Source organism: Ceratotherium simum, chromosome 35 (assembly GCF_057802395.1).
Source record: "Ceratotherium simum simum isolate JZ-2026a chromosome 35, ASM5780239v1, whole genome shotgun sequence".
NCBI lineage: Eukaryota > Metazoa > Chordata > Mammalia > Perissodactyla > Rhinocerotidae > Ceratotherium > Ceratotherium simum.
In genome coordinates this window covers 28,558,658-28,586,579 of record NC_141934.1, presented here as the reverse complement: position 1 = coordinate 28,586,579, position 27,922 = coordinate 28,558,658, and the positions used below count along the sequence as shown (strand labels likewise).

Genomic DNA, 27,922 nt, shown 5'->3' with positions numbered 1-27,922 from the left:
TCATTTTACTACCTGGCTGATTTACTTCTCTCCCCTGCAGCAGAGGGTCCCTGAGGCATGATGACTGAGGGGCCAGGGGGCTGCGGCAGCTGCTGCTGTTCCGGGAAGAAGGAGATGGGTGTCTGTCACTTGATGTTCCGTGAAAGTGCGTGGACCAGAGAATGCCTCCCGTCTAGACCACCTGGAGGACGTTGCCTGACCTACCGCCCCGCCAAACCAGAAGCCAGGCGACAAGGACAGCAGGAGGAGGGAACGCCAAGCCCCAGGCAGGTATCCTGGGAGGGCTGACACTGCAAAAGCCGAGGGTGAACACAAACAAGGGGCCAGAGGACAGACGCGTGTTTACAACACCTGTGGACTCACGAAAGAGTCTGTGCCACCTGATCTGTGCAGGAGGGATCGTGTGGTGAGAAGGAGGGGAGCTGAGTCTTTGAGGGGGCTGACCTCTCTTATAAGTCCCTCTAAAAGAGACACACAGTCTAGGCCCCGGTCGGCTATTCTGCTGCAGACTATATACCTTGAAGAAACAGACTACCAACCCCCTAAAGAAAACAGGCATGATTTTAGCTGGAGCAGAACGTATGATCAGCTGAGACTGGACAGTTTTGCACGTGATTCGTTGCTGATGAACCATTTTCCTGAACGATCTCCCTTTTGCTTGATCTGCACAGTGATTTCAAAAATCTGAGCAAATATTTAAAAACTGGGATATTTCATATGACAGTGTAAATTTTCAGCTGGAGTTTTCTAGAAAAGTCCAGAGATGGGGCAATGTAGCCTGCATTCCCACATGTGAAGGCTCAACAGTTGGATGGATGGATGCTCCCTGTAAGAGGGTGCAGTCTGTCCCATCTCCGTCTATCTCTTCCAGCACGCAGGGCTCACCTCCTGCATTGACCTCTCTGGCAAAGGGTCTGACCTCCGTGGGGTGGCCTCTGCTTGAGCTCTGCCCCATGGCCAGCCTCTCAGCTTGCAGCCCGTGGACTGACCGCCCAAATCCGTAGCCTAGGTTTGCCAGTCTCCCCTGCAGACTCTCTAGAGGCCCCTGCAGTCTCCCAGGAAGTGTTTCCCGAAGGGCAGTGCACTCCCCTTGAGTTAGGTTGAATTATATAGACAGAAAGCATTTTCCTTTCAGATTCTTTCATAGGCTTTAAGGTTCTGTAAAAAGAAATTTTCCCCACTGGCCTGAAATCAGTCCTGGGCGCAGACTCCCCCAGACCCTGAGTGGGGAGTGGAGGGTGGGGGTGAACGGGAGATACCTCTGCCTCCTCCCACTGGCAGTTCCGAGCTCCCAGGCCCTTCCCTCAGCCCCTTTCCTAGTTTGTCCTGGTTGTCAGCTCCCTGTAAGAGGTATTGGGGGAAGGCATGATACAATAAATTTAGGAGGGCATGAACTTGGACATGGGACATCCCCAGGACCCCTCAAATCAACTGACCTGTGCCGGTAAAGCAGAAATGGGGGGAGAGGAAGGGCCATATAGGTGTGGAAATGTGCACCACTGATTTATTTACACAAAAAAGTTAGGAGCAAACAACCGAGGTGACCTACAACATGAGGCTCGCTAAATAAATGAAGGTTCATCCACTTATAAAAAACGAAGTTTGGGATGGGCGAAGGGTGTTGGCGATGTTAAGTAACAGAAGGAGATATATCACAGACTCATAACCCAACTATCTAAAATTTTATATCCCAACTATATAAAAATATTTATCTGCACAATAATGGTAATAGTTACATAAGAAGTGGAATATGAGTTTTAAAAATGTGTTTTTGAATACATTTTTTTTGGATTATAAAAGTGAAATATGGACATTGAAGAAAATAATAAAAAGATAAAGAAGCAAAAAAGAGAGAAAGTCTCAGTTTAGAGCCAGTGTATCTTCAACACCTCTCGGACATTTGCTAATGTCCGTTTCTAACCCCAAGGGCGGATGCAAAGCCTCCTGCTGGTAACACTAGCGAGTGAGACTTCAGTAGGGTTTGTATGTTTTAATTGTATTTGTTCGTGCTCACCTTTAATTCATGCAACAGACATGAACTTTTTCCGTTTATTTATAGACATGAAAGTGATTTTAAAAGAAAACCTTTTTTAAAATCATTTGCATAAATATTCAATTGGGTGCTTCCTCCCTCTGAGTATCTTCATTTCTTTTCTTTATCTGCCCAATGGCATGACTCCCCAGTTCCTGCAACTATGGAAAAGATTTACTGAAATAATGCACACAAAGCATGTTGTGAAATGCCTGGCACTATGAAATATACAGAGTATTACTGTTATTTAAATTTCTATTTTTGAGATACTATGTTTGTTTCCTCAAAGAGATTGTAACAGTAATATTTTAATAATAAAACCTAATATGACACTTTAAAAATGCACCAATTTAAATAAAGGTATTTTAAAAAGTGAACCAATTTAAATAAAGGTATTCAGTAAATACTAGCACGGGTGTGTGTGGCTAGGTCAGGAGTGTACAGGTGGCACACAAGGACCCTCACTGGGGAGCCGGTCTCAGTCAGAGCTGTAGAGGTTGCATCCCCAATGCGGAGGTTCCTGTTAACTTAAAAGAATGGCCACAGTTTAAAGAAACACCTAATTTTTGGCATTTCCCCTGAAGAATGAACCTCGGAGAGTCAGGCTCAGGGAAAGCTTAGGGTAAAAGCGTGTATTAGATAAACGTGCTCCATTGGGATCAAGAGGGGCCCAGGGCCAGCTGTGCCTCCTCCATGCTGGGATCGGCCTCACAGCCTTTATGAAATTCTTGCTTAATGGATCTCCAGCTGCTCAGACTAGCCCAGCTACCCGGATTTGAAAAAAGATTCAGAATGAGGGAGGGAGAGGAAAGGGCAAGCAGAAGATGCTCCCTAAGGAACGCACACTGAAAGGTTCTTACAACATCGACGATATGGGGGGATGTGGATGGGATGTTAATTGCTCCACTGGCCTCACACCCTGTGAGTAGAAGTACCATCTAGGAGGTCGTTAGGTGATTTTGCGTGATTGCCAAGATGCTCAGACTACTAAAATATTAATCCAAGGGCATGGAAACCAAAGGCAACACAATTTGGTTTGCATATGGACCAGTTGCAAGCTCTTCCTGGATCTCAGGGTTTACAGACAGATGGCTTCAGGACCGTAAGCCCATATGCCTTTCAGAGGTTCTGGGCTATGGGGAGAAAGGGCTCCATTGAAACAGCTGTCTTGTCTGACAGTCTTCCTAACAAGTTCTCCTTCCCAGTTTTACATATAAGAGGCCACTTCACCAGGGAAGGAAGCCGGGGGGGCCCTGGTGTTTCTGAGAATCTCAGGTTGGATTTGTTAGAAGCAGACCCTAAGATGAAGATTCATTTGCAAGTGATTGAGAACGATAAGGGAGAGGGAGAGAGGGAATCAGTTCACACAAGGGAAAGGTGTGAGTTCAAAAAAGGTCCCATACCATTTTGATCCTGCAGGAGCTCTGGAGTGTCAATTACAATTCAGAGGGGAAGGAGCTGGGCTTTCATGCTCCACCACCATCCATCACGTGCAAGGACTGCCCCAGGAAAAGGAAAAGTCCCAGGCTTTTCCAGCTGTCTTCATGAGCAGGCAAAAGGGACCGGGGAGCTCCAGGGTAGTGCTCTGAAGGATGCAGGTGCAGGATGTTACAGCAAAGCTCCCTGTTGTGGACTGAATTGTGTCCTGCTCTTCAAAATTCATATGTTGAAGCCCTAATCCCCAGTGTGACTGTATTCGGAGATGGGGCTTTCAAGGAGATAATTAAGGTTAAGTGAAGTCATAAGGGCGGGGTCTGAATCTGATAGCACTGGTGTCCTCATAAGAAGAGGAAGAGACACCAGAGCACTCGCTCTCTCTCTCTCCAAGTGCACACACAGAGGAGAGGCCATGCGAGGACACAATGAGAAGACCAGGAAGAGAGCTCTCACCAGAAACCATCCCTGCTGGCACCTTGATCTTGGACTTCCAGCCTCTGGAACTGTGAGAAAATAAGTGTGTGTTGTGTAAGCCCCCCAGCCTGTGCTATTTGTTACAGCAGCCCAAGCAGACTATTACACCCACCAGGTGCGCAGAAGCAGAATAAGGGATGTGAAGGGGAACCTGGGCAGAGCAGCGTCCACCACACTGGGCGATTCATTGGCTGTGTTTCCTATTATGACAAAAACATGCATAAATTACATCCCTGTTCTTTTTTTTTTTTTAAAATACACGGCCAACAATGAACCCCAAAGCTCTGTGTGTGTGTGTTTGTGTATATCGCATACTTCTTTTTTTTGTTGTTGTTGTTTTTTTTTTTTTTTTTTTGGTGAGGAAGATCAGCCCTGAGCTAACATTCTGCTCAATCCTCCTCTTTTTTGCCGAGGAAGGCCAGCTCTGAGCTAACATTTATTATCAATCCTCCTCCTTTTTATTTTTTCCCCAAAGCCCCCAGTAGATAGTTGTATGTCATAGTTGCACATCCTTCTAGTTGCTGTATGTGGGACGCGGCCTCAGCATGGCCGGATAAGTGGTGCGTCGGTGCGCGCCCGGGATCCGAACCCGGGCCGCCAGTAGCGGAGCGCGTGCACTTAACCGCTAAGCCACCGGGCCGGCCCCTACGTCCCCGTTCTAATCACCAAGGAGAATTATTTAAAATAACTCTTATAGTTTTGTACTTATTGTAATGTACATTAGAAACTAATAAAAGTAACTTCAATGTATAATTTCAATGATACTATTGAAAAAAATGAAGGTGTATTTTCAAAAACTAGAGCAATTTAAAGTTGATTTAAAGAAAAGTCTTCAGTGAGTAGAGGTGTGAGTGTTACACAATGAGGGATGATTTGGGGCGAGTGCTCGGCTATAGCTGAGATTCCCCTGGTGGTGTCCATTTCCCAAGCTGATTCTACAGCCTTACCGGCAACATCCTTTGGGTACATTCCTCTTATGCTTAAATAAACCAGGATCATCACTTTTTAGTGCCTCTAAGAATACTCATGAGTACAGGTAGAAACATAAAATTTCCTTTCCAATCAACTGGCATAAGTTAAAACAAAAAAAGCAAATAGATTTGAAGAATTAGGAGAGAGGATAAACAGCTAAGAAATTGCCAGTTTAAACCACCGGACTGTAACTCACGTCCCTCCGTTATATGGCCTGGCCACCTTCCCAGAGTAATCCTTGTAACTCCTGTGTCAACTCCAGCTGGGCCCCATCACTCCCTCTTCTTGGCACAAATTCTCCTGATGTCACAGCTCCAGTCATCTGCCTCTTTCCTCACCTGCAATGCCATACTTCTCTATTTCTGCACATCCAATTCTTTCCACCTGTCCTTCAAGGAGAGTGCACAGGCACCAGCTACAGAAAGCCCTCTGCAACTTGGAAGAGCTGTCAAGGTGAGGTAGGCACTGTAAAATGGCTAAAAATGGCTCCCAACGTCCCCAGCCCCTGGTATCCACCCCTCTGTGTAATCTCCTCCCCTTGACTGGGGCCCAGACTTGCTCCTAAGGTATAGAATATAGCAAGAGTGTTTGGATGTCACTTGAAGACTAGGCCATAAAATACCATGACTTCCATTTGCTGTCATTCCCTTTATCCCTGGATCTTCTCATGTGCTTGCCCTGATGGAGAAGGACATCTGGCAAGGAATAAGAAACTGAGGCCCTCAGTCCCACCATCCTTGAGGAACTGCATCATGCCACAGCCACATGAGCTTGGAAGTGGACCCTCCCCCAGCTGAGCCTTCAGATGAGACCACAGACTCTGGCCAACACTGATTACAGCCTGTCAGAGACCCTCAAGCAGAGGATTCAGTTAAGATGCTCCTGGATCCCTGACCCACAGAAGCTATGAGGTGATACACGTGTGTTGTTTTAAACTTCTAAGTTTTGGGGTAATTTATTACACAGCAGTAAATAACAAATACACTTGGCCTTTGCTCTACAGGCAGAGGGAAGTAGGCCCCTCACCCCCTTCCATGTCACTGAATGTTCTCATTTGAGTTGCGATGTCTGGTCCCAGGTGCTCCACAGTGTTTAGGTCCCTTGAAGGCAGGGTCTGCATCTGATTCAGTGGAGATCCACCTGGCATGGAGCATAGCTCCTCACACTTAGATGAACAAGCCAGTGCCCTCTGAAGAGCTCAGTCAGGAAGTGAGTGAGCACGGGACACTTATCAGAGGTGTGCCGGTAAAAAGGCTTTCCAACAATGACAAAAAGTCCTGATTTGGGGTGTTTGCCAATTTCTGTGGTGTAAATACTACTACTGTAGTCAATTTTAAGCTACAGACAGTCACTGAATGAGGAGTGGAGAAGAGATGCGCACAATCCCATCGGCTTTCACAAGCTGCCATTGAACAGTCTCAGCAGACCACTGACACCAGTTCTGACATATCAGCTCTTCTGCAAAGGCAAAAATTACCTCTGAAGACACCACATTAAGAACCTGAGAGTGTCCAGAGCATAGCCAGGCCTCCCACAACCACTCGGCTGTGGCCAGCCTGATTCTAACTCACTGCAGTAAAAAACTCTGGAATACAAAAGGGAGGGAACACTAGTATTGAACCACAGCTCCCTCTGCTGAAACATCCAGAATGACTGACAGTGGAAAATAACGCACAAGGTGGACCCTCAGCAAACACAACTGGCCCAAAACGGGGTTCCCAGAAGACTCGGATCAAACGGGGCATCCACCAGGACCCTCTAGAACTTGCTACAGCAAGGCCTGTCTCCCTGACTTCAGTCTCCTGATTGTGACATGAAAAACTATTTACATACATAAACTCACTGTCTGTTAATTAACACATTCACTTTTATTTGCATAATCAACACTAATCTTGTGAGTTAATTAGACTTTATGTGCATTTGACTCAGGAGATTTAATTTGGCCTCTGATCTCTGCTTACAACAAGGACCCAGGCATGCATTTCCTTCTGGCCGTTTTTTCACAAGTTGAAACATTGTGAAAAATGTTTCACATTGTGCTTGCTGGGCCCGTAACCCAGGGTGGATGAGTCAAACCATCCCCTGCCAGGCCTCTCCCGGCCCTCGGGACTCCAAGCCCGCGTTTGTCCCATGAACTCCGACACACCGAGATGATCTGTTTGGTGTCCCCCTTTGACTGGGCTCCCCATCCCGCCCCCGCCCCGTGCCACGCGCCACGCAGTGAGGAAGACGTAAACCGGGACGTCAGTCCCCACATCCTCGCCCCAGACGTACTAACAACCCTTCGTGGGGTAATAGTGGTGACGGTGGGTGTCAGAACCAGGAAGCTGTTAGGACACCAGATGTTTTTGCTGGTTGCACATGAAAGGAAGGACTGAGGAGAGGATTTTACAAATAAAAGAACTGGGTGTTTTTAAACAAAGTGGAGAATTTGCAGATTTTTTCTTGGCAGACTTGTAGCGTTCACTTAAGAAAGTGTGTTCAGTGATGGAACATTTCTTCCTCTAGTGCTAATCCCTTTAAGAAAATACACTTACTAAATGTATCAAGAGCCCTGAAAAATGATCAACGTTTTTGAATCTAAGAAGCCACTTTAAGCAAAAACAGAAGTGGACAAATACTTACGCGGAAGGTGGTTTACTGGTGCATTATCTACAAGAATAAAACTTGGGGACAACTTAAATGTTGAAAAATATGGATACGGTTATTTACGCAATGTTAAATCGCTACAATGGAATATTATGAAGCTGTTAAAATGTTTTTCAGGAATTTAATGTCAAAAGAAGATGTTATCAATATAAGTGAAAGCAACTTAAAAAATCTGTGTAGATATTATGTTATCAAATTGTAAAATAAATAAATCTACTACACACTTACTATATACAGATGTTATATATACATAAACATGGGAAAGAAATGAACCGAGATGTTAGCTGTGGGTTATCCTTGGGTGGTAGGGATACTTACATATTATTTAAATTTTTTTTCCTCATATAACTGTGTTTCATAAATATTCTAAAATGAGTATGTGTTGCTTTTATACGCAGAAAACAATTATTTCAAATAATAATCCAGATGTCTATCTAGAATCTCGCAGAGCATGTTCTTATTTATTATTGCCACTGATGGTCACCTCCTGTCTTTAAATTCCTCCTCACTGAAGACTAAGTCTAATCTTTTAAGATTCTGACACCAATTTCAATATGTGTGCTTTTTCCACATCACTAAGCAATTCTCTGACACCAGCTGAGTGTCCTACAAATCAACTCAGTTCTGATACTACCTACCCAGAGATAGCATCAGATCCACAGGTGAAGGGCTCAGTCCCATAGACTGTCCCCCAACCCCCATTTCAGATGCCCATTGGAAGTCCAGGTTGTCACCTGTGCTTCTGACCAAGTGAATATAAATCAAAGGTTCCCACGACTTCCTCCTTGAGTTCAATTACTTTGCTAGAGTGGCTTACAGAACTCAGAGAAACATTTTACTTTACTAGATTGCCATTTATTATGAAAGGCTATAACTCGGGACCAGCCAGATGGAAGAGATGCATAGGGTAAGGTGTGTGGGAAGGGGCGTGGAGCCTCCATGCCCTCTCTCCCCAAATCTGTGTGGTCACCAACCTAGAAGCTCTCTGAACCCAGTCCTTCTGGGTTTCTATGAAGGCTCCATTACACAGGCAGGATTGATGAAACATTGGCCATTGATGATTGAACTTAATCTCTGGTCCCTCACCCCTCCCCAGAGGTCGGGGGGTGGGGTTGAAAGTTCCAACCCCCAATCACATGGTTGGGCTGGGAACCAGCCACCATCCTGAGTGACCTAAGGGCTTTCCAAAAGACGCTTCATTAACAGAACAAAAGACAACTCTATGGCTCTCAACACTTAGGAAGTTCCAAGGGTTTTAGGAGTTTGTGTCAGGAACTGGAATGAAGACCAAATATATATTTCTTATTACAAACCACAATATCACACCCTTTGTGCAAAGGATGAGCTCTATGCAGGAAAGCATTCCCTGATAATCTAGGGAGGCACTGAGAGATGACACAGCCCCAAGAACATAAATGTAGGTGATGAGAACACGGAAGCCTCGGCCAAGCAGAGTAGGACATCGCTAACCAGTCTCTGCTCCAAAGGCCAAATAACAGACTTTTGGAATCAGCGCCCTGCCTGCCCTGCAGCAGATGGTCAGATGGCCCTGCAGTTGGTATAAGTGCCTCCAGATTTCCAGGCTGGGGTTTAATAGCTCGGTTAAGCAGCAGTTAACCCGAGTCTAAGGCAAGCCTCTTAGGCGGCGACCAGGTCATCGGGACCACGCACGGCACGTGCAGCGGGAGATGGTGCCACCTACCTGTTGCGCGCGCTGGGTCCCAGGCGCTGGCACACCACCGTGGTGGTGGTGTGCTTCCCGCCGTCCCCCATCTCCTGCTTGACGTCCCACTGCCGAGGCTCGCTGGTCTGAGTGCCCAGGATGTTCACGCCCTTCTTCACCTTGGCCCTGCGGGCATGAAGATAGCAAGAGAGAGCCACAGATTAGTGACTTGGCATTTCCAGACCTGCCCAAGCTCCACTGAACTGTGATGGCTGGTTGACATCTTTCCATATCTGGTGACACAAAGTGCGCCAGATGGCGGAAATGCTGGGGGCGGGCCAGGTGGGGGTCGAAGGGGGATCTGCCCACAGACTCAGAACCATGGAACTTGCTGTCCAGCTGAGGTGAGGGGAAGGGGCCTGTGGACATTCTCTAAGCCGGAAGGAGCACAGTAAAACGTCAGGAGAAAAGTATGCCTGCCGGGGCTAGTCGTCCTCAATCGGGGGCAACTGTGTCCTGCAGGGGACATGTGGCAATGTCTGGAGACATTTTTGGTTGTCACAGCTTGGAGGAATGGTGTCTTCTGGTGAGTGGAGGCCAGGGAAGCTGCTAAAGCTCCTATGATGCACAGCACAGCCCCCACAACAGTCTCATTCAGTCCAAAGTGTCGACAGCGCCCAGGTTCAGAGACCCCAGCCTAGGTCTACACCCTGGTTTCACCATTTTGCAGCTTTGTGACTTTGGGCAAATAATAACCTCTCTGTGCCTCCCTTTCCTCCTCTGTAAATGGATATGATAATAGTAACTACCAGCATAAAACTGCTGTGGTGATGACACGTATTAATGCATATAAAGAGATTGCAACAGTGTCAGACATACAACAGGCACTTCATAAATGTTAGTTCTTGTTACATTGCTCCAGAGAGGTCCCCAACCTGCTTGATGTGACTTGCCAGGCCTCCTCCGGGCACACACTCAGCCAAAGTGCACAAAGTCAAGGAATAATAAAAAGGCAGAGCGCTCCTCTTACGACTGTTGTTCAGGCCACGTCTCTTATGCCTCTCTGACCCTCAGTATCCTCATCAGTAAACTGATGAGAAAAATAGTGGATTGAGCACAAACACTACTGTTGTGTCTTCCCAAACCCCACTTAAAGGAGAGGAAGGGACTGTTTTCAAAGGCATCAACTCACAGAGTTGGGGACAAGAGATGCAGCAGCAGCAAATGACTTTGGAAACCGGAAAGCAGATGTACCAGTGGGTGAAATGAGTCAGCAGAACTTCAGACTACATCGTGAGCTGGCAGTGAGAAAAGCTAAGAACCGACAGTTTACAGCATGGAACCCCCCCGTCTCAGGAATCGGTGGTACGGCTCTAAAAGTGGGAGTGAATCAGGACTAAAATAAGGAGGATTGGCTAAAAGTCTGTTTATGAAGTCACAAATGTTCTTCCCTTTTCCATGCAACAGGGTGAATCCAGAACTCCATATCAGGGTACCATGAAGATCTGAGACTTGAGTCACCATATTGAAGCTAGAGTGACTATGTGACCCTATGCTGAGATTCCTAGGCCTTTCTCCCCACAGCTGGACCTTCACCTCCAAGAGAAATCCTGGATTGTGACACTGGAGCCTCTCCAGCAGCCAGACTACGTCTCAGCGAAGCTTGTGGTCAACAACTCTCCTCCATGGGGTCAGAGCTTCTAACGGCTTTTAGTCCCTCATTCTTTTAGATGAGCAAACAAGGATTGTTGGACACTGAGAAAGTTCTCTACATGATACAGAGACCAAAACAGTCAACCTGTAGGAAGTAGAGCCCGTGCAGGAAAGACAGTAATTAAAAACACACAGTCATTCACAATCACAGAGAGATCAGAGAAGATCTGCAATCCCGACACAGAACAGAATGCTATAAAAAACACCCAGAAAGGAAAAAAAAATAAGCTTTTGCAAATTAAAAATATTAGAGCAGAAATGGAAAGTCAGTGGAATGGTTGATGGATAAAGTTAGGAAATTTGTCCTAGGAAGTAGAAAAAGACAACGAAAGGGAAGATAGGAGAAAAGATAAACTAAGAGGACCACTTCGAGGTTCAACATCTGAACAACAGAAAGAACAGAGAAAAGGGAAAGTAGGAATCATAATGAAATAATTAAAGAAATGTCCCCAGATGACAGGATTTATGTGCGTCTCCAGGTTGGAAGGGCCCCTGGGTGAGGACCATGGTCAATGAGGATAGAGCCACACCAAGGCACAGGACAGATACATTTCCAGACATAGAAGTGAATTCTGCAATCCTCCAGAGGAAAGAAAGGACCAGGGATCAGAATGGACTCAGAATTCACAACAGCCACTCTGGGAACCAGAGGACAATGAAAAATATCGTCAAAACTCAATGGGAAATGATTTCCAGCCTAGCTTTCTATATCCAGCCTCATTAGGAAGAAAATGTTTCCAGATATGCATGTTCTCCAAAGATTTACCTCCTACACCTTCACTCAGAAAACTACTTGAAGATGTGCTCCATCAAACAAGGAAGTAAATTTAGAAAGAAGTCATGAGATTCAGGAAACAGAAGATCCAGCACATAACACAGATGAAGGGGAGGGTCAGGGGGAAGAGAGGTCCCAGCACAACAGCTGAGCACCACATGGAGAAGGTTCTGGCAATGATGTCTCTGGGAAACTGAAATTTTCCTAATAAATTTGATGTGAATGAATGTTCTGAGAAAAAAATTAGATAATCAGTGAAGAGTTAGGGAATAAATAAGAGCTAAATACACAAAAAATGAAGAAAAATCCAAATCAGTTTTTAATTCTGAAGATTGGAAATCATTATGCAGAAAAGGAAAAGTAATCATAATTTAATACTTGGTTTTACTGTGACTAGCACACATACTTATGATATTTTAAACACTGAATATTAATCTAGACAAAATATGATGATTATATTGGAAGGATGGAGACATGGAAAGCAGAGCACTTATGTGGGGGCGGGGAGAGAGATATACCCTTATCCTCCATGGTGTGAAACTTATAGATATTACCTAAAACTCAAAAAAAAGAAGTATCAACCTTACTATGCAATTTAGTGATACAGGTGTAAACACCAGACAAGGTAAGAATTTTGCCTCTGTACAGGGAGAAAGGCAATAGAAGTGAATAGAATACTGTCGTACTTTTTAAAATAACTTTTAATTTTGAAATAGTTTGATAGTTTGAAATTAAGAAGTTGTAAAAAAAATATGTAGAGAGAGTTCTTGTGTACTCTTCCCCCAGCTTCCCCAGGGATAATATCCTAGGTAATCACAGCACATCATCAAAACCGGGAAATCAACGTTGCTACAGTGCCATGAAGTCAGGTACAGACCTTACATTTAGATTTCACTGTTTTCACACGCACCTTTTTTTTTTGGTGTGTAGTTCTATTGAAATTATATCACATGTGTAGATTGGAGTAACCTCCACCACGACCAGAACACAGAACAATTCCACCACCACAAAGACCCTCCCTCCTGCTCCCCTTAATAGTCATGCCCTCCCCACTCCCCACCCCACAGACATGGGTCTGTTCTCCATCACTACTGTTCTGTCACTTCGAGGATATTATACATGGTTTTGACCAAAAACTCAGCAGAACTATTTGACTCCTTAAATTCCATGCAAAGTTGTATCTTATGAAAGTCATAGCTTAAAAAATTACACACACACACACACGCACACACAGACACACCCACACATCCCTGCCCTGCTGAGTTCCCAGAGTGGAGGAGACAAATCCTTGCAAATAGTAAAGAGGCTAGACAGAGCTGAGCAAATGTGACTACCAGGCGGTCACCGTGAGGGAACCAAGGGGGCGGGAGGTAGTGATAAACCATGTCCCCACCTTTCAAATTTAGGGTATCTGAATTAGCATCAACCCCAGAGCAGTGAGAGCATATCAGCAGGCAACAGGCACTTTTTCTTTAGAAACTTCTTCTGAGTTTTATCTTAAAATGATTTGCTAAACACACGTGCCACCTTGACCAGGGTGCGCTTGGGGGACAAAGATGAAAGACGCATTAGCAAGTGAAAGCCCCCGTTTGTCCTAACCCCAGGAAATCCACGCCACAGTCAGCTCATAGCATGGACACCTTCCACCTCCACTGCCTGTAATAAGTGCCTCTGGAAATGTGACTTTGCTTGAAATTGGGTTTTGCTGCATTTGGATTTTGCTCAAATCTCCAGGTTTACTGAACCTACAAATTGTTCTTTCCACTTAATAGTTCCCACGAATAGGAGGATTCCCGTTGACTGGTGCAGTGGCTGGTTTCACCTCTGTGTGGGGTGGGACAATGAGCCACTGAGATGGGAGGAAGGCATGGGTTTTAAGAGGCCGATTTTGTTAATTAGGCGTTTTCTTTGATGAGATCAATGGGTGTTCCCATTTACTTCAAGGAACTAGCTGTTGCAGGAATTGGGGTCCCAGGACCAGAGTTTTGCAGCCAGCGTCAGTGTTAAAACACAGTGGAATTACAGGAGAAGCCTGGAGGATGCCTGGCTGCTAGGGAGGAGCTGGTGCAAGTTGGCCTGTGGTGATGTGAGAGCTGCCCTTTCTCGGCATCCAGGGTTGAGGGGAGGCTGTGGACCAGATGCAGGAAACCCAGCTTCTAGTCCCGCCTCTGCGGGGATGAGCTCCATGACCTCAGGAAAGTCACCCATTGGACCTCTGCTCTGTTTCATCGTCTGTCACTAGGGGGTGGCCCCAGTTCAGCGGTCCCCAACTTGTGTCACTAAACTGTTGCTGATGGTCGAGGAGATTGATTTTGGGTCCTCAGGCATAATGCTGAATAACGTCAACGGCGTCATTTTCATTTACTGGCTTAATACCGGGTACCGACTCTTCCTGGGCACTGACTCTTCCTGACAGCCACCGTGCTGGATGCTGGGATGTGTCATCTCAGGATTCAGGTGAGGGCCTGTCCTGGTGGCACTTCTAGTCCTGTCTGGGCATACCTGAGCTGGCTCATGCCACCTACACAACGCATTTATAGTTCACACTACTATTCAGGTTTTCAATCGTTAAAAACCAAAACTATTCCCCCTCTTTTCAAAATGTGCTTGCCTCAGGTGTAATACAGGGATGATTATGTGTTCCTTAAAGAAAACCAATATTCAGTACAAATTTTGAACACAGGAAGCCTAATTTCCACCCTCTGAGTCACCTGTCTCAAGGTCAGCTATAATCTCCACGTGAAATGCTCTCTCTAGAAGATTCTCAAATCCACTGAGCTTCTAGAAGCCACTGAGACGGTTGCTGCTGAAATGTGTGAGCATCCGTGTGTTGTAGGAGGGGGTGTGGTGTGGGGGGCTAGGTACCACCGGGTCTCTGGGCCTGTAAGGCTGAGTCTTCTGAGGGGCTCAATCTGATCCTCAGAGTACGTAAAAAAGGAAAAATAGAATTAGTTGCTATTATGGGTTGAACCGTACTTCCCCCCAAATTCCTATGTTGAACTCCTAAGTCCCAGGACCTCAGAAGGTGACCTTACTTGGAGATGGGATGCTTGGGGAAGTAATCCAGTTAAAGTGAGGTGATGAGGGTGGGCCTTAATCCAATAGGACTAGCGCCCCTTATAAGAAGGGGAAATTTGTAAACAGACACTATACAGGGAGAACACCACATGAAAGTGAAGATGTCCATCTACAAGCCAAGGAGAGAGGACAGATTCTCCCTCAGAGCCTCAGAAGGAACCAAGCCTTCCCACACCTCAGTTTTGGACTTCCAGCCTCCAGAACCAAGAGATAACACATTTGTTGTTGAAGCCCCCCAGTCTGTGGTACCGTGTTATGGCAGCCCTAGCAAATACACACAGTTGCCAACATTGAAATAAAATCAAAAGCTTCCCTATAAAAATCTGGATTTCTGGGGCTGGCCCCGTGGCGTAGCGGTTAAGTGCGCGCGCTCCGCTGCTGGCGGCCTGGGTTCAGATCCCGGGCACACACTGAGGCACCGCTTGTCAGGTCATGCTGTGGTGGCATCCCATATAAAGTGGAGGAAGATGGGCACAGATGTTAGCCCAGGGCCAGTCTTCCTCAGCAAAAAGAGGAGGATTGGCATGGATGTTAGCTCAGGGCTGATCTTCCTCCAAAAAAAAAAAAAAATATATATATATATATCTGGATTTCTGCTCCTTAAACCATTGCGACGTTTAGTCACTCAACAAGCCCTTATTGCGTACGTTGCATGTGCCAAGTGCTGTTCCCAATGAGGAGCATCCAGTGAGCCCACACTCCCTTCCTGGGAGAGCTCACATCCCAGGTGGAGAGAGACAATAAACCAAAACATAGGCAAAATAAATAGCATGTCAGATGCTAGCAAAGGTTATAGAGGAAAATAAAGCTGGGAGAGTCTGGGGTGGGGTAGAGGAGGTGCAATTTTAAATGGGAGGAGCCTCACTGGAGAGGGGCAGTCAGGCAGAGACTGGGAGACGGTGAGGGAGACCCACGTGGACCACGGGGACCCACTTCCAGCAGGGAAAGCCCACTGTGAAGCCTCTGTGGTGGGGGAACTCTAAAGACGCCACCCCCAACTCCAATCTTGGTTACTCAAACACTAACCCAGGGACTGCTCTTAAGGGCCTTTGCAGCCCCAAATCAGCTGATCCTAAAAGAGGGAGATATCTAGGTTGGCTGGATCTCATCACACCAGCCCTTTAAAAGCAGAGTTCTATCTGGCTGGCGGCAGAAGGGAACTTCAGAGAGATTCCAGGTATTACAAGGATGCTGCCTCCCGTTGCTGGCTTTGAAGGTGGAGGGCCCATGAGCCGAGGAAGGAGGGTGGCCTGTAGGAGCTGAATTCGGCCCCCATCTGACAGCCAGCAAGGAAAGAGGGTCCACAGACCTGTGATCACCGGAACTGAACTCAGCCAACAACCTGAATGATGTTGGAAGCAGAATCATCCCCAGAGCCTCCAGACAAGACCCCAGCTGGGCCGACACCTTGAATTCAGCCTTGTGACACCTTAGCCTAGAATTCAGTTGGGCTGACGGAAACTTTTCAACCACAGTACCGTGAGCTAATAAATGGGTGCTATTTTACATTGCTAAATTTGTAGGAAATTGTTACACAGCCTAGAAAACAAATATAGGCCCAGTGTTGCAGAAGCAGCAATGAGCCCAGGGAGGCTGGGGTGGAAAGTGTGAGAACAGAGGGTCCGGGATATAAGATCTGGCAGCATTCCCAAATGGAACAGGGAGTGAGTCTGAGAAGTGGCCGCTCCACGGAGAGTCAGCAAGCTTGCTTCAGAGCAGCTCATCCGAGTCCCCTCTGTGTCCTTCATTCATTCACATCAGGGTTTCTCAACTTGGGCACTACTGATATTTTGGGACAGACACTATTTTGCTGCAGGGGTGTGGGGATGTTCTCTGCTTGTAGGATGTTTAGCTGCTTCTTCTCACTAGATGCCAACAGCATCCTTCCCCATTTGTGACAACCAAGAATGTCTCCAAACAAGGCCAAATGTCTTCACACCATCCCTGGCTGAAAGCATGATTTATATGACCCCTCTTGGCATGGAGCAGACCATCCTTGTCCTAAGATGTGGACCAAGGTACCAAACACCTACCCAGGAAGCCACTTTGTCTTCTAGGTTAGACTAGATGCTTCACTGCTGGAATCGTCCATTCATTCTTTCCTTAGAGATCTTCAACAAAGAGGCAAACTTTGAGGGATAGCCGTTTTCTGCCAGAGAGTGGATGTTTTAAATTTCCTGTAGCCGTTGGATCTACAGGTGGCACCCCAGAGCAGTCAGCAGCAGCATGCTTATCCAACAGGCTGGGTGGTGTGAATAATGAATGCAGCAGGGGAAAGTGAAGAATGGGCTGCCCACATCAGAGCATGAAAGGTTTGCCCATCTCTGGGTAATGCAGATCAAAGGGACTCACCTGCTCCCAGTGTCTATGGACTCCCCAAAAGGATTGAATGGATGGAGAGGAAGGTCAGAGAAATCTCATTGTGATAAATGTCTGTCTCCAATGTCCCACCTCACTTCCTGGTCTCTGCTACGTGCTTCTAAAGGGGGCTGGCTAGGACAAAATTAAGAAGCAAGCAATCACTAAAACAGCCCACCCCTGGCATGGCCCCCTACAAGGAGTTGCTATGAAGCAAAACAATGCCATCGCTGAACAAGCAGAACAATCAATGTCCCACTGCATCTAGCCTGTGAATTCAGTACCCTCCACCAACATCACTCTGGGCACCGTGGTGGGAAAGCCTCCTGCTGCATATTCACACCAGCTTCTGCTGCTAATCAAATGAGCGGATGACCCTCTGCAAGTGGTGCATGCTGTACAGGAAGGTGTAACACACTGACGGTTTGTCCTTCCATTATAATAAGAATGGTAAATTCCACATCCACCCAGTAACCCGATCCGTCCTACGAAGCTAATACAGCAGAGAAAAGGGGCTGGGGGTTTTGCCTATTTCCAAACACTCAAGAGAAAACAAACATTTGTCCAGGATCAGGGTCCACAGATAACGAAAATGATGTAGGTTCAGTTGTTGCTGTTACAAGCTCATCAAGTCAGTACGGCTACTCTGGGTATCACGGGCTGCTTACCCGCTCCCTAGAAGCTAGACATGTGTGAAATATCGACCTGGGTTTCCCCAAATCCCACCTTCAAATTGTTGACATATTCACACTCTCTCCACAATAGCACTTATTTAATATTTTTCTTTGAATGAGCTACCTCTGTCTTCTCTTATTTTAGCAAAGTTATTTCAAAAAGGAACTATTTTTGACTACCACAAATGAAAAACAAACTACTTTTTCTAAATGCACTTTAAAATAAATACATGATGGTACAAATAAAAAAATGTCTGTTCATGAATCTCATGAAACAGCGTCCTTTGCTACCAGCATGCGTATCACGCTCGGGCAAGCACCGACATACATATAATTGAAAAAATGCGGAGTTTTCTTTCATCAATGCAGCTTTAATACACAATCTTTCAAACATGGGAAGGAACAGTCACCAAAAGGGTCCTGAGTAGTAAAACAGTGAGCACGCTTGCTCCGTGTTTTGGTCTTAATAGCGTGAGCTGGTTTCCGTCTCCCTGTCCCCCACCAGGAACTCTGTGAACATAGGCAACCCATCCCACCAGCCACGTCCGGACCTGGGGCTCCTGGGGGACAGTGCCTTTTCCAGGCAGGAACCATTTTCTGCCCACTTTATCATTCCTAAATTGCCTGTCAGGGCAGACTTTCTGCCCCTGCCTGGAGGAGTGGAGGCCCCAGAAGTGAGGAAGCACAGACTGGTTCCAGGGGTGCAAAAAACGTTCCTAAACGGTTTCCTTGCGGTTTCCTAAAAGAAGCTGTGTGTGCATGTGTGTGTTCATGTGTCTGCACGAGCACGTGTGCCTTTGGAAAAAATGCTCCAATTGTCACTCCTGAAATTTCCTAGAAAATGGCGTGTGTTTGTGCATGTGTGTGTACACACGCCTGTGTGCACACGTGTGGGCGTGAATGTGTGGGTGTGTGCATGTGCGTGCATGGGCATGCATGCCTGTGAAAAATGCTCCAATTCTCACCACTACAATTTCCTAAAAGCAGTTGTGTGTGTGTGTGTGTGTGTGTGTGTGTATGTGTGGCCACTGAAACCCAGCTCTCTTCCCTGTGTGTAGAACTAACTCCTTGCTCATTTGGAACAAATGCTCCTCACTTCTCTCGGGCCTGCTGTGAACACGGCTGCAGTCAAAGGTATTTCCAATTGAACGCAGGGTTCATCTTCCCTTTAGCTTATCAAACACTGACCCCTATTGGCTGTTACCCTTCCCTGCTTCAAATTTTCCTTTGCTGTTGGGCACTAATGAAAATATCTTTATGAGAAACTCATCAAATGTTTGAAGCCACGCCTGGAGCTCAGAGAACACTGGGATTTCACAAGCAATGTGGCTACTTCAAGTCCCATTATTTTTTTCCCTGTTCTGGTCCCAGGCAATGGGCTTCTCGTGCCTCCTATCGCAAGCTTTGGCAAAAAGGACGTTTATTCATAAAATAAACACCAATGTTCTGCTTTCATAGGTCTGTTCTTAAAAACCCCCAGTTCTACGTCCTCACGCCTACCATTCTCTTCTTTGAGACTTCAGGCTGGTCAGCACAAGCCAGTGGTGTGCTGGCTGTGAAATTCTCAGGAATTTTGCAAGCTGGTTGTTAAACACAGCAATTTTCAAATAGGAATCACACAAACTTACAATTGAATAATCTCTACTAGAAAAAAAAGATGATGCATACTCAAAACTCATCATCCCCTAATTATTTCACCAAAATGTACCATTATCTGTGCTCCTGAGGTTCTCGCCTCTGTGTATGGAGGGCGTACCGTGTGCTGGACGGCTGCTGTGCACCTCTTCCCAACTCTGTGCACGGTGATGTCACATTGGTAGCTTGAAATTGGCTATGGTGAGAATATTTACACCACAGAAACTGGCAAACACTACAAACCAGGGACTTTACCCCTGAGGGAGCCAGCTTGTCAACATTCACCAGCGCACCACTGGTGACGTGCTAACTGGACCGGTGCTGTAGGGGATGGTTTCCATAGCAAGTGTTCCCAGCATCACACGGGCAGTTACTGCTTTGTTGTCATCGAATCACTGCCAGTCTGGACGAGCCTCTGCTATGCGTGCTGAGGAGTCTCCGTTTATGCGCCCTCCACCCCCTGACCCACTTCTGCCCCTCTTTGTTCTACTCCGTGCCCTAGGTGGCTGACTTCTAAAACTAGCACCACTCAGGATCCCGTCCCTTCTGGCTCCCATGAGTTTGGCCAATGGGGGACATGAATACCAGATGAAAGAGCAAGAGAGAGAGGTGGGTATTTATTGCCCTCCATCCTGCACCATGGTCTGGGTGGTAGCTGTATCCCCCTACAGGGACAGCTCACCTCCAAGGCTCCAGCTCTTATCAGGCTCCAGTGACACTGGTCCCCTCCCCATCCTGTCAGGCCAGGTGATATAGCTGATCCCTGCATGTCTCAAATCTGCCCACACTGCTACACACAGCCCCTTCAATAATAAATACCTCCCATTAAACTTGGGGTGTGCCTTTTGACTGGGGCTGGGACCCTGATGGGTACCCTTAAGTGTCTTGTATCTGTGGCCCATCCAGTCTTGGGGCACTTCCTCCAAGTGTGCAGTGGTGTTCCCTAAGTTCTTTGTAAGGACTGAGAACATCTATCCATCCCTCAATGACAGCTGATCTTACCATGTTTGCCCAGTTTCTTGAAAGAGCTGACCTGCCTTGAGTCACTATACAATCTGTATTTAACAGATAATATACCCTTTCTTGGCATGTGGTAACACAGTAGGGGTATCTCTTGAGTAGTTTAGTTAATCATTACAGATTAAAATAATTCCCCAGAATGAAGGCAGAAGGAAATGTCATGGCAAATGTCACTCAGGCTAAAGAAAGCAGAATTTGGTGCACCAACTTTCTTTGTGTGGGTGGACGTGATGGACTCACTCTACCCTGAGAAAAATAGGCATTAACTCAGTGGTTTAGTAGTGAGAATTTCAAGCATATACAGATGTAAGAAGAAAAGTATAATACGAAGCCATCAGCCAGTTTCAACCACTGTCTACACCGAGCTAACCTTCTTTCTTCTACCCACTTCAACTTTTTATGCTGAAATATTTAGAACCAAAACCCAGATATCATGCCATTTCACGCATGAATACTTCGAGATTTTTAAAAACATAATCACCTTGCCATTAACATACCTAACAAAATTAATACTTTCCTAATGTAAAAATTTCCCTAATGATCTCAGAGATATTGTGCTATAAAATTAGTTTACTCCCATCAGAATCCAAATAAAGGCAACACATAGGATTTGGCTGTGACAGTCTTAAGTCTCTTTTATTGTATTAACAGTTATCCTCCCAACCTTTATTCACACACTTGATATTTTTTTGAAATACGAAGTCATTCATCCTATAATATCCACATTCTGGGTTTATCTGACATTATCTTTGCATTTGTCATTTCATGTGTTCCTCTATCCCCTGTTTTTCCTTTAAATTGGTTGTTAGATGTAGAAATGTGGTTTCGTCCAGATTGAATGCTTTGGGCAAGAACATTCCATGGGCGGTGTTCTCTGTCTCTTAATGCATCACGTGCTGAGTCCAGATGGGGTCAACCTATAGTAAAATATTTTATATAAATATTTCTGGGATTAACAGTGCTCTAATAAGTCAGCGCCATACAAGGCAGGGTGAGACAGTCTATGCCTGTTAGAAATGCCAGGTTGGGCGCCAGCTGAAGGTGGCTATGAGAAGAAACACAATTCTGGAAAGGGTCAAAATGTCAAGTCAACTTTTAGCTTTGCAACCAAAGCTCTGCAGAGTCCCAGCAGTTTAATGCAACTCTTCCTGAGGCATGGAATCTATCCTTCCAGCCCTGTATGCAAAGGTCTTTGAGGGTGTATATCACGGAGGGGTCTCAGTCCCACCCTATCTGCCCCAAACACCACTCTGAGCTATGCCCCAAGGCAGTGGTTCTCGACCAGAGGACAGCTGCCCCCCAGGGGACACTTGGCAAAGTCTAGAGATGTTTCTGGTTGTCCTGACCAGGAGACGGGGGTACAGCTGACATCTAGCGGGTAGAGGCTGAGATGGTGTTAGCCATCCTACAACGCACAGGACAGCCCCCACAACAAAGGATTATCTGGTCCCAACTCTCAATGGGGAGAATGTTGAAAAACACTGCTCTAAAGCAGAGCACACAGCCCAGCTGAGTGAGTCTGGCATACGGAAGATGCCGCAGTCTAATCACCAGAATAACTTGAATGTGCTTTCCCCAACACTCCCCATGCATCTGTTGCTCTGAGATTACTGTGCTCTGATCCTACCTGTGCAGACAGTAAAGAGTTTTTATGATCTCACCTCATCTATTTCAGAGGGTATGCTGGCACAGTGCTAATTTAATTATGGCAGAATAAACCACCAGGAGGGTAGTTCATGCTGTGGTCCAGGCACGATTCATTGCAGGGACGACGGTGAGAGACAAGACAGAATATCGAAGGTGGGGCTCACCTGGCTGTGTCTGAACGCTAGCCAACAGAAAATCAAGCTAAATATTTTCTGCTACCTTAATTTATTAGATTCTTGCGGAGGTAGGGAAATAGCCATGGAGGCTGTGCTCTGCTGCGCTTGTGAGAACGTCCAACAAACTACGACAAACAGCTAACACTTGTTATTACAATTCCTAGTATCAGCCAGCCTCTCTGCTAAGTGTTTTCCATGTGTTACTTAAAAAAAAAAAAAAAAAGAAAAAAAAAACCTCCATACGTCATCAGAGAAATGCAAACTAAAACAACAATGAGATACTACTACACATCTATCAGAATGGCCAAAATCCAGAACCCTGACAACACCAAAGGCTGACGAGGATGTGGAGTAACCGGAACTCTCCTTCACTGCTGGTGGGAATGCAAAATGGTCTAGCCACTTGGGAAGAGTTTAGCAGTTTCTTACAAAACTAAACATACTATCACCACATGATCCAGCAATTGTGCTCCTTGATATTTACCCAAAGGAGTTGAAAATTTATGTCCACACAAAAACCTGCACATAGATGTTTATAGCAGCTTTATTTATAATTGCCCAAACTTGAAAGTGACCAAGATGTCCTTCAGTAGGATAATGGATGAATACACTGTGGTCCATCCAGACAATGGAATATTATTCAGTGCTAAGAAGAAATGAGCTATCAAGACATGAAAAGACATGGAGGAAACTTAAATGCACATTACTAAGTGAAAGATGCCAATCAGAAAAGGCTACATACCGTATAATTCCAACCATATGACGTTCTGGAAAAGGCAAAACTATGGAGACAGTGAAAAGACCAGTGGTTGTCAGGGGTTGCAGGGGAGGGAGATGCATAGGCAGAGCACAGGGGATTTTTAGGGTAATGAAATACTTAGTAGGATACTACAGTGATGGATACATGTCATTACACATTTGTCCAAACCAGTAGAACGTACAACACCAAAAGCGAGCCCCAGTGTAAACTATGAACTCTGGGTGATGATGACGTGTCCCTGTAGGTAACAAATGTCCCACTCTGGTGGGGCACGGTAATGATGGGGGAGGCTGTGCATGAGTAGGAGCAGGGGACATATGGGAAATCTCTATACCTTTCTCTAAATTTTGCTGTGAACCTAAAACTGCTCTAAAACATTAAAGTCTTAACAGACTATAAAAACCTCTTAACAAGTCCATTGAGTAGGTTCCATTACTACGCTCTTTTTTTAAACAGGTGAGAAAGAAGAGACACAGAACAGCAGAGAAACTTGCTCAAGACCACACAGGGTTAAGCGGCAGAGTTAGTGTTTGCTCCGGGTAGTCTGACTCCAGAGTTAGAACAACCAGCCTATCCTGTTCCCCAGTAAAGGGACAGCGATCCATCACAAAGTGTTGGCTTGAAACACTGCCCCTGTTGCCACACTTTTCCCCTATGGTAGGGAAATCATCTGAGGGTAACACACATCACACACGCATTCTGCTTTTAACCTGATAGGCAACTGGACTACTCTTGAGTCAAGAACCACTGGTGCAAAAGAATGTATTAATGATAAAACCCCAAAAGGGCAAGAGTCCATCCATCAAATCCATAATGGCCCCTTAAGTAACTTCTCGCAGGTATCTGCGGCCTCCTTGAGAGACTTGATGGCCAGTCACGGAGGGCCTTCAGCAGGAGGAAGATGGCTTCGGTGCAGCTGGCTCATCAATATTTGATGAGGCTGACCTACTAACTGGTCCCTGAAGGAGCCCTGAGTCGCTCGGTAGCAATGCTTTCTCCAGCAGCGAAGTGAAGACTCCTTCCTAATAACAAGCTAAGGATGGGAAAATAACACCAAGCCCCCTGGTGGGGGAAGCAGCACATCGCAGCCGCTTTCTTGACCCCTAGTACCCCAGAAACTCATCTTTCCCTTACTCCTATGTGGGAGTGCAATTCAGGACACAGTGACCGACCAGTCTTGCTTTCCAATTCTTGCACAAACTTCCCAAAATGCCTTTCTTAGTTGCATCAGAGGTTCTCTGGAGAGAGACCAAGAGAAACTTCAAAAGGATACATGGGCTGCGATGCATTTCTCCAGCTTTCCGGAAAGTCAGGCGGTGTGGTGTGGGGATTAAAGGCCTGTGCTTTGAGGTTCACTGCCTGGGTTCAAATCCTGTCTCTCCCCTTTCTAGATGCTTCCTACTCTTGTCCTTTCATTCAAGGCTCTACATGGTCTGCCTCCCCACCTTCTCCCGCCTACCTGCCTCTGTGACCTCACTTTGCGGCCCTCACTCGTGGCAATCCAGCCAAGCTAGGCTCCTGGTGCTCCCGCCTCTGAGACTCGTTCTTACTGTTCCCTCCTCCTGCATGCCCTTCCCTCAGGATCTACATGGCCGCATCCTCACCCCTCTTTGCTCAACTCTCACCTTAGACAGGTCTTTATAAAATGGGCCCTACCATATCTTCCCTGTCCCTTTATCCCACTTTACTTTTCTCCATAGCCTTTATCACTACCTGCCATATACAACTGTCTATTTTTCACTAATGTATCTCCCCCGCCAGACTGTAAACTTCACCAGAGCAAGGATTTTGCTCATTACAGTATTTCCAGGGTCTAGAACAGTGCCTGGTACATGGCAGGCACTCAAAAATATTTACTGAGTAATTTCTTTTTTTTTTTTTTTAAAGATTTTATTTATTTATTTTTTTCCCCCCAAAGCCCTAGTAGATAGTTGTATGTCACAGCTGCACATCCTTCTAGTCGCTGTATGTGGGACGCGGCCTCAGCATAGCCGGAGAAGTGGCGTGTCGGTGCGCGCCCGGGATCCGAACCCGGGCCGCCAGCAGCAGAGCGCGAGCACTTAACCGCTAAGCCACGGGGCCGGCCCTACTGAGTAATTTCAATAAATATTTACTCACCGAGTGACTGCCCTACGACTGGCACTGAACTTGGTTTCTGAAATACAGAGATGAGACCCAGCGTCATACATGCAAAGGTCTCATTCTGTGACGTTTGACATTTAGGCTGAGTGTCTATTTTCTGCTCTCAGCGAAATAGCTTACAGAGTTGTTGCAAGTAAGCCTGCCATCTTGGATTGTGAGTTCTTAAAAGGTAGGGCCATATTCATGTGACTCCCCTGGTATGAAGATAAACACAGGCCTTTTTTATGCCAGTGGCATTTTCTGTGCCATCAGCAGCCAATGACTCTGTTGGACCTCAGCATCCTGGCAGCCCCAAGTGGTTCTTCAGGACGCTTTCCCAGATCTCGGGGGCTAACTGCTAGCTCATCAAATGCAAGCCCCTCACGTGGACCAGAGGTACTGAGCAGTTAAGCCACTTACAGCTAGACAGGGGCCAGGCAGCTGGGCTCCAGGATCTGCATTCTTAATTCTTGCACTTCAAGAAATCACGTGTCTCTTGCGAGGACATGTAAAAAATTTGGGTCAGCCAGTAGATGTCATGGACAGAAAGCACATTTGAGCATTTCATGTTATTGATTGATAATGCTTTGGGCTGCAAAAAATGATTTTAAGGAATGCTTAAGAAAGAAAGACATTAATCGTCTCAAAGAACAGGACATATGAGGGCCGGCCCGGTGGCGCAAGTGGTTAAGTGTGCGTTCTCCACTTCGGCGGCCCGGGGTTCATGTGTTCAGATCCCGGGCGAGCACCGACGCACTGCTTGGTAAGCCATGCTGTGGCGGCGTCCTATATAAAGTAGAGGAAGATGGGCATAGATGTTAGCTCAGGGCCACTCTTCCTCAAGACAAAAGGGGAGGATTGGCATCTGATGTTAGCTCAGGGCTATTCCCCTCACAAAAAAAAAAAAAAAAAAAAAAAAGAACAGGACATATGGAAGTTGGCTGCCACTGGGTTGGTGTCTCCATGATGCTCTTGGATTTTCTCTCATTGTTTCAGGGTAGTTGCCACAGATCTTAGCATCAGATTCTTTCACTACCGTCACAAGCAGGAAAAGAAAAAGAGTTAGGAATATGAGGAATGGCAAAAGGCTTTCTCTTCAAAGGACTTTGTCCCTGAAACACACCAGAAAACGTCCCTTTATATCTCCTGGGCCAGAAGGCCACCCTAGCTGGAGAGGGAATTGGGAAAAGGACTAACTGGGATTAGACTAATGGTGATTCATCCTTGGAGATTTTGGGAGGGCTACCTTCCCGAGATCAGGGCACCTCCATCTGCAATCTAAACCACATCAGACTTCTATTGGCAATGAAGAAGGAGGAATGGCTTCTGGGCACTGAACTAATTCCCTCAAGCATCTGCCTCGCCCATTATCCTGGGGGCTCCTTCCAGACCGAGCTACGAGAATTGCTACAGTGGACATGTGGAAGGGAAGGACATTCTTATACTCTGCTCCTCAAGGAAGGGCTTTCCCACATTCATAGGGCCCTCTGGGCAGAGAGGGAGAAGACGGCTCTCACTAGGAGGTGTGGCAAACAGCATCTCTTGTCTGAGTGAGTGGGCACTTGCCTTTACAGCCTAAGCCCAAATATTCATAGAGCACTGACATGTTACTATAGGGAATTCTGTTGTTTCCCCACGTGCCCTTTCTGTAGGAAAAAACAAAAAAGGAAAACGAGAGCAAAGAAAGCCATCCACCCCAAAGCCTGCTTTAGAAGGATGCTTCAACCTGAAACCTCACCAAGAGCTTCTTCCTGCAGAATTTTAATGAGTGGGCTTGTTTTCTCCCAACTCACAAATTACCATTTGTAGCTTCCTTTTTGATGAATTCTGCCCTGGGGTTTGCCTTCTAGGGTTAGAATTATATTCTTGGTTGAAAAAGGTGAACAGGAAAAGAAAGAAGTAGTATCCTGGGCCATAAATGACAGCCTGCACAGGAGCTATGTAGGGCTAAAGCCAGCAGGAGCAGGGCTCTCTGCAGAAGAGCCACGTGTTCATAAGGGAGAGCGCTCGTGGCTTATTGACACCGCGTGGCAGAGCGAAAGTCCTGGAGAGACTGTGTATACCACTGCTAATGTGTTTAACACACACTCCCAATGGCATAAAGTTCTACAGTGACTGGAATTGTGTTCTACACATCCCCTAATTTTTTCCAAAAGGTTCCTCACATCAAGGATAAAGTTGACCTTGACTATAATATTTCTCTTCCTTTCTAAGAATGGAACTCCACTTTACTCCAAGGAACCCATTCCATGTTGTTCTAATGTAGCTAAGCTTGTATCCACCATAACTACCGCATCCCCTAGCCACCGGGACTGGTTCAGGGATGAGTCATGACTCAAGATTGGCCAATCAGAGTTCTTTACAGATTTTTCTTTACAGTAACAGGAAAGCAGGTCCCCTTTCAAGGATCATTAAGCTGGGAGGTTGTGAGTCTGAAGCTGTTGGTGGCGTCTGGTCTACTTTGGAAATTTCCTGAGAAATAGAGAGACAGAAACTTGATGACATCATTTGATGTCATCATCCAGCTGATGTCCCCTGGATCCAGCTCTGCTTGAATCTAGTATTACCTCCAGACTTTTCGGCTGAGAGAGTGAATCAATTTCCTTTTTTTAAAAAAAGCTGTGGTAAAATACACATAACATAATATTTACCATCGTAACCATTTTTAAGTGTACTGTTTAGTGGCATTACATACATTCACATTGTTGTGCAACCATCATCACCATCATCTCTAGAAC

The 27,922-nt window shown here is 46.1% G+C and overlaps 1 protein-coding gene across 1 annotated transcript in view; it reads right to left on the bottom strand.

The window, feature by feature from the left end:
- TMEM132C (transmembrane protein 132C) overlaps positions 1 to 27,922 on the bottom strand; it is a 356,494-nt gene that overhangs the window by 124,038 nt on the left and 204,534 nt on the right. The window contains exon 3 of the mRNA XM_014787243.2: positions 9,267 to 9,413. Within this exon, the coding sequence (XP_014642729.2) occupies positions 9,267 to 9,413 (147 nt within the window). The remainder of the gene's footprint in view (positions 1 to 9,266; positions 9,414 to 27,922) is intronic.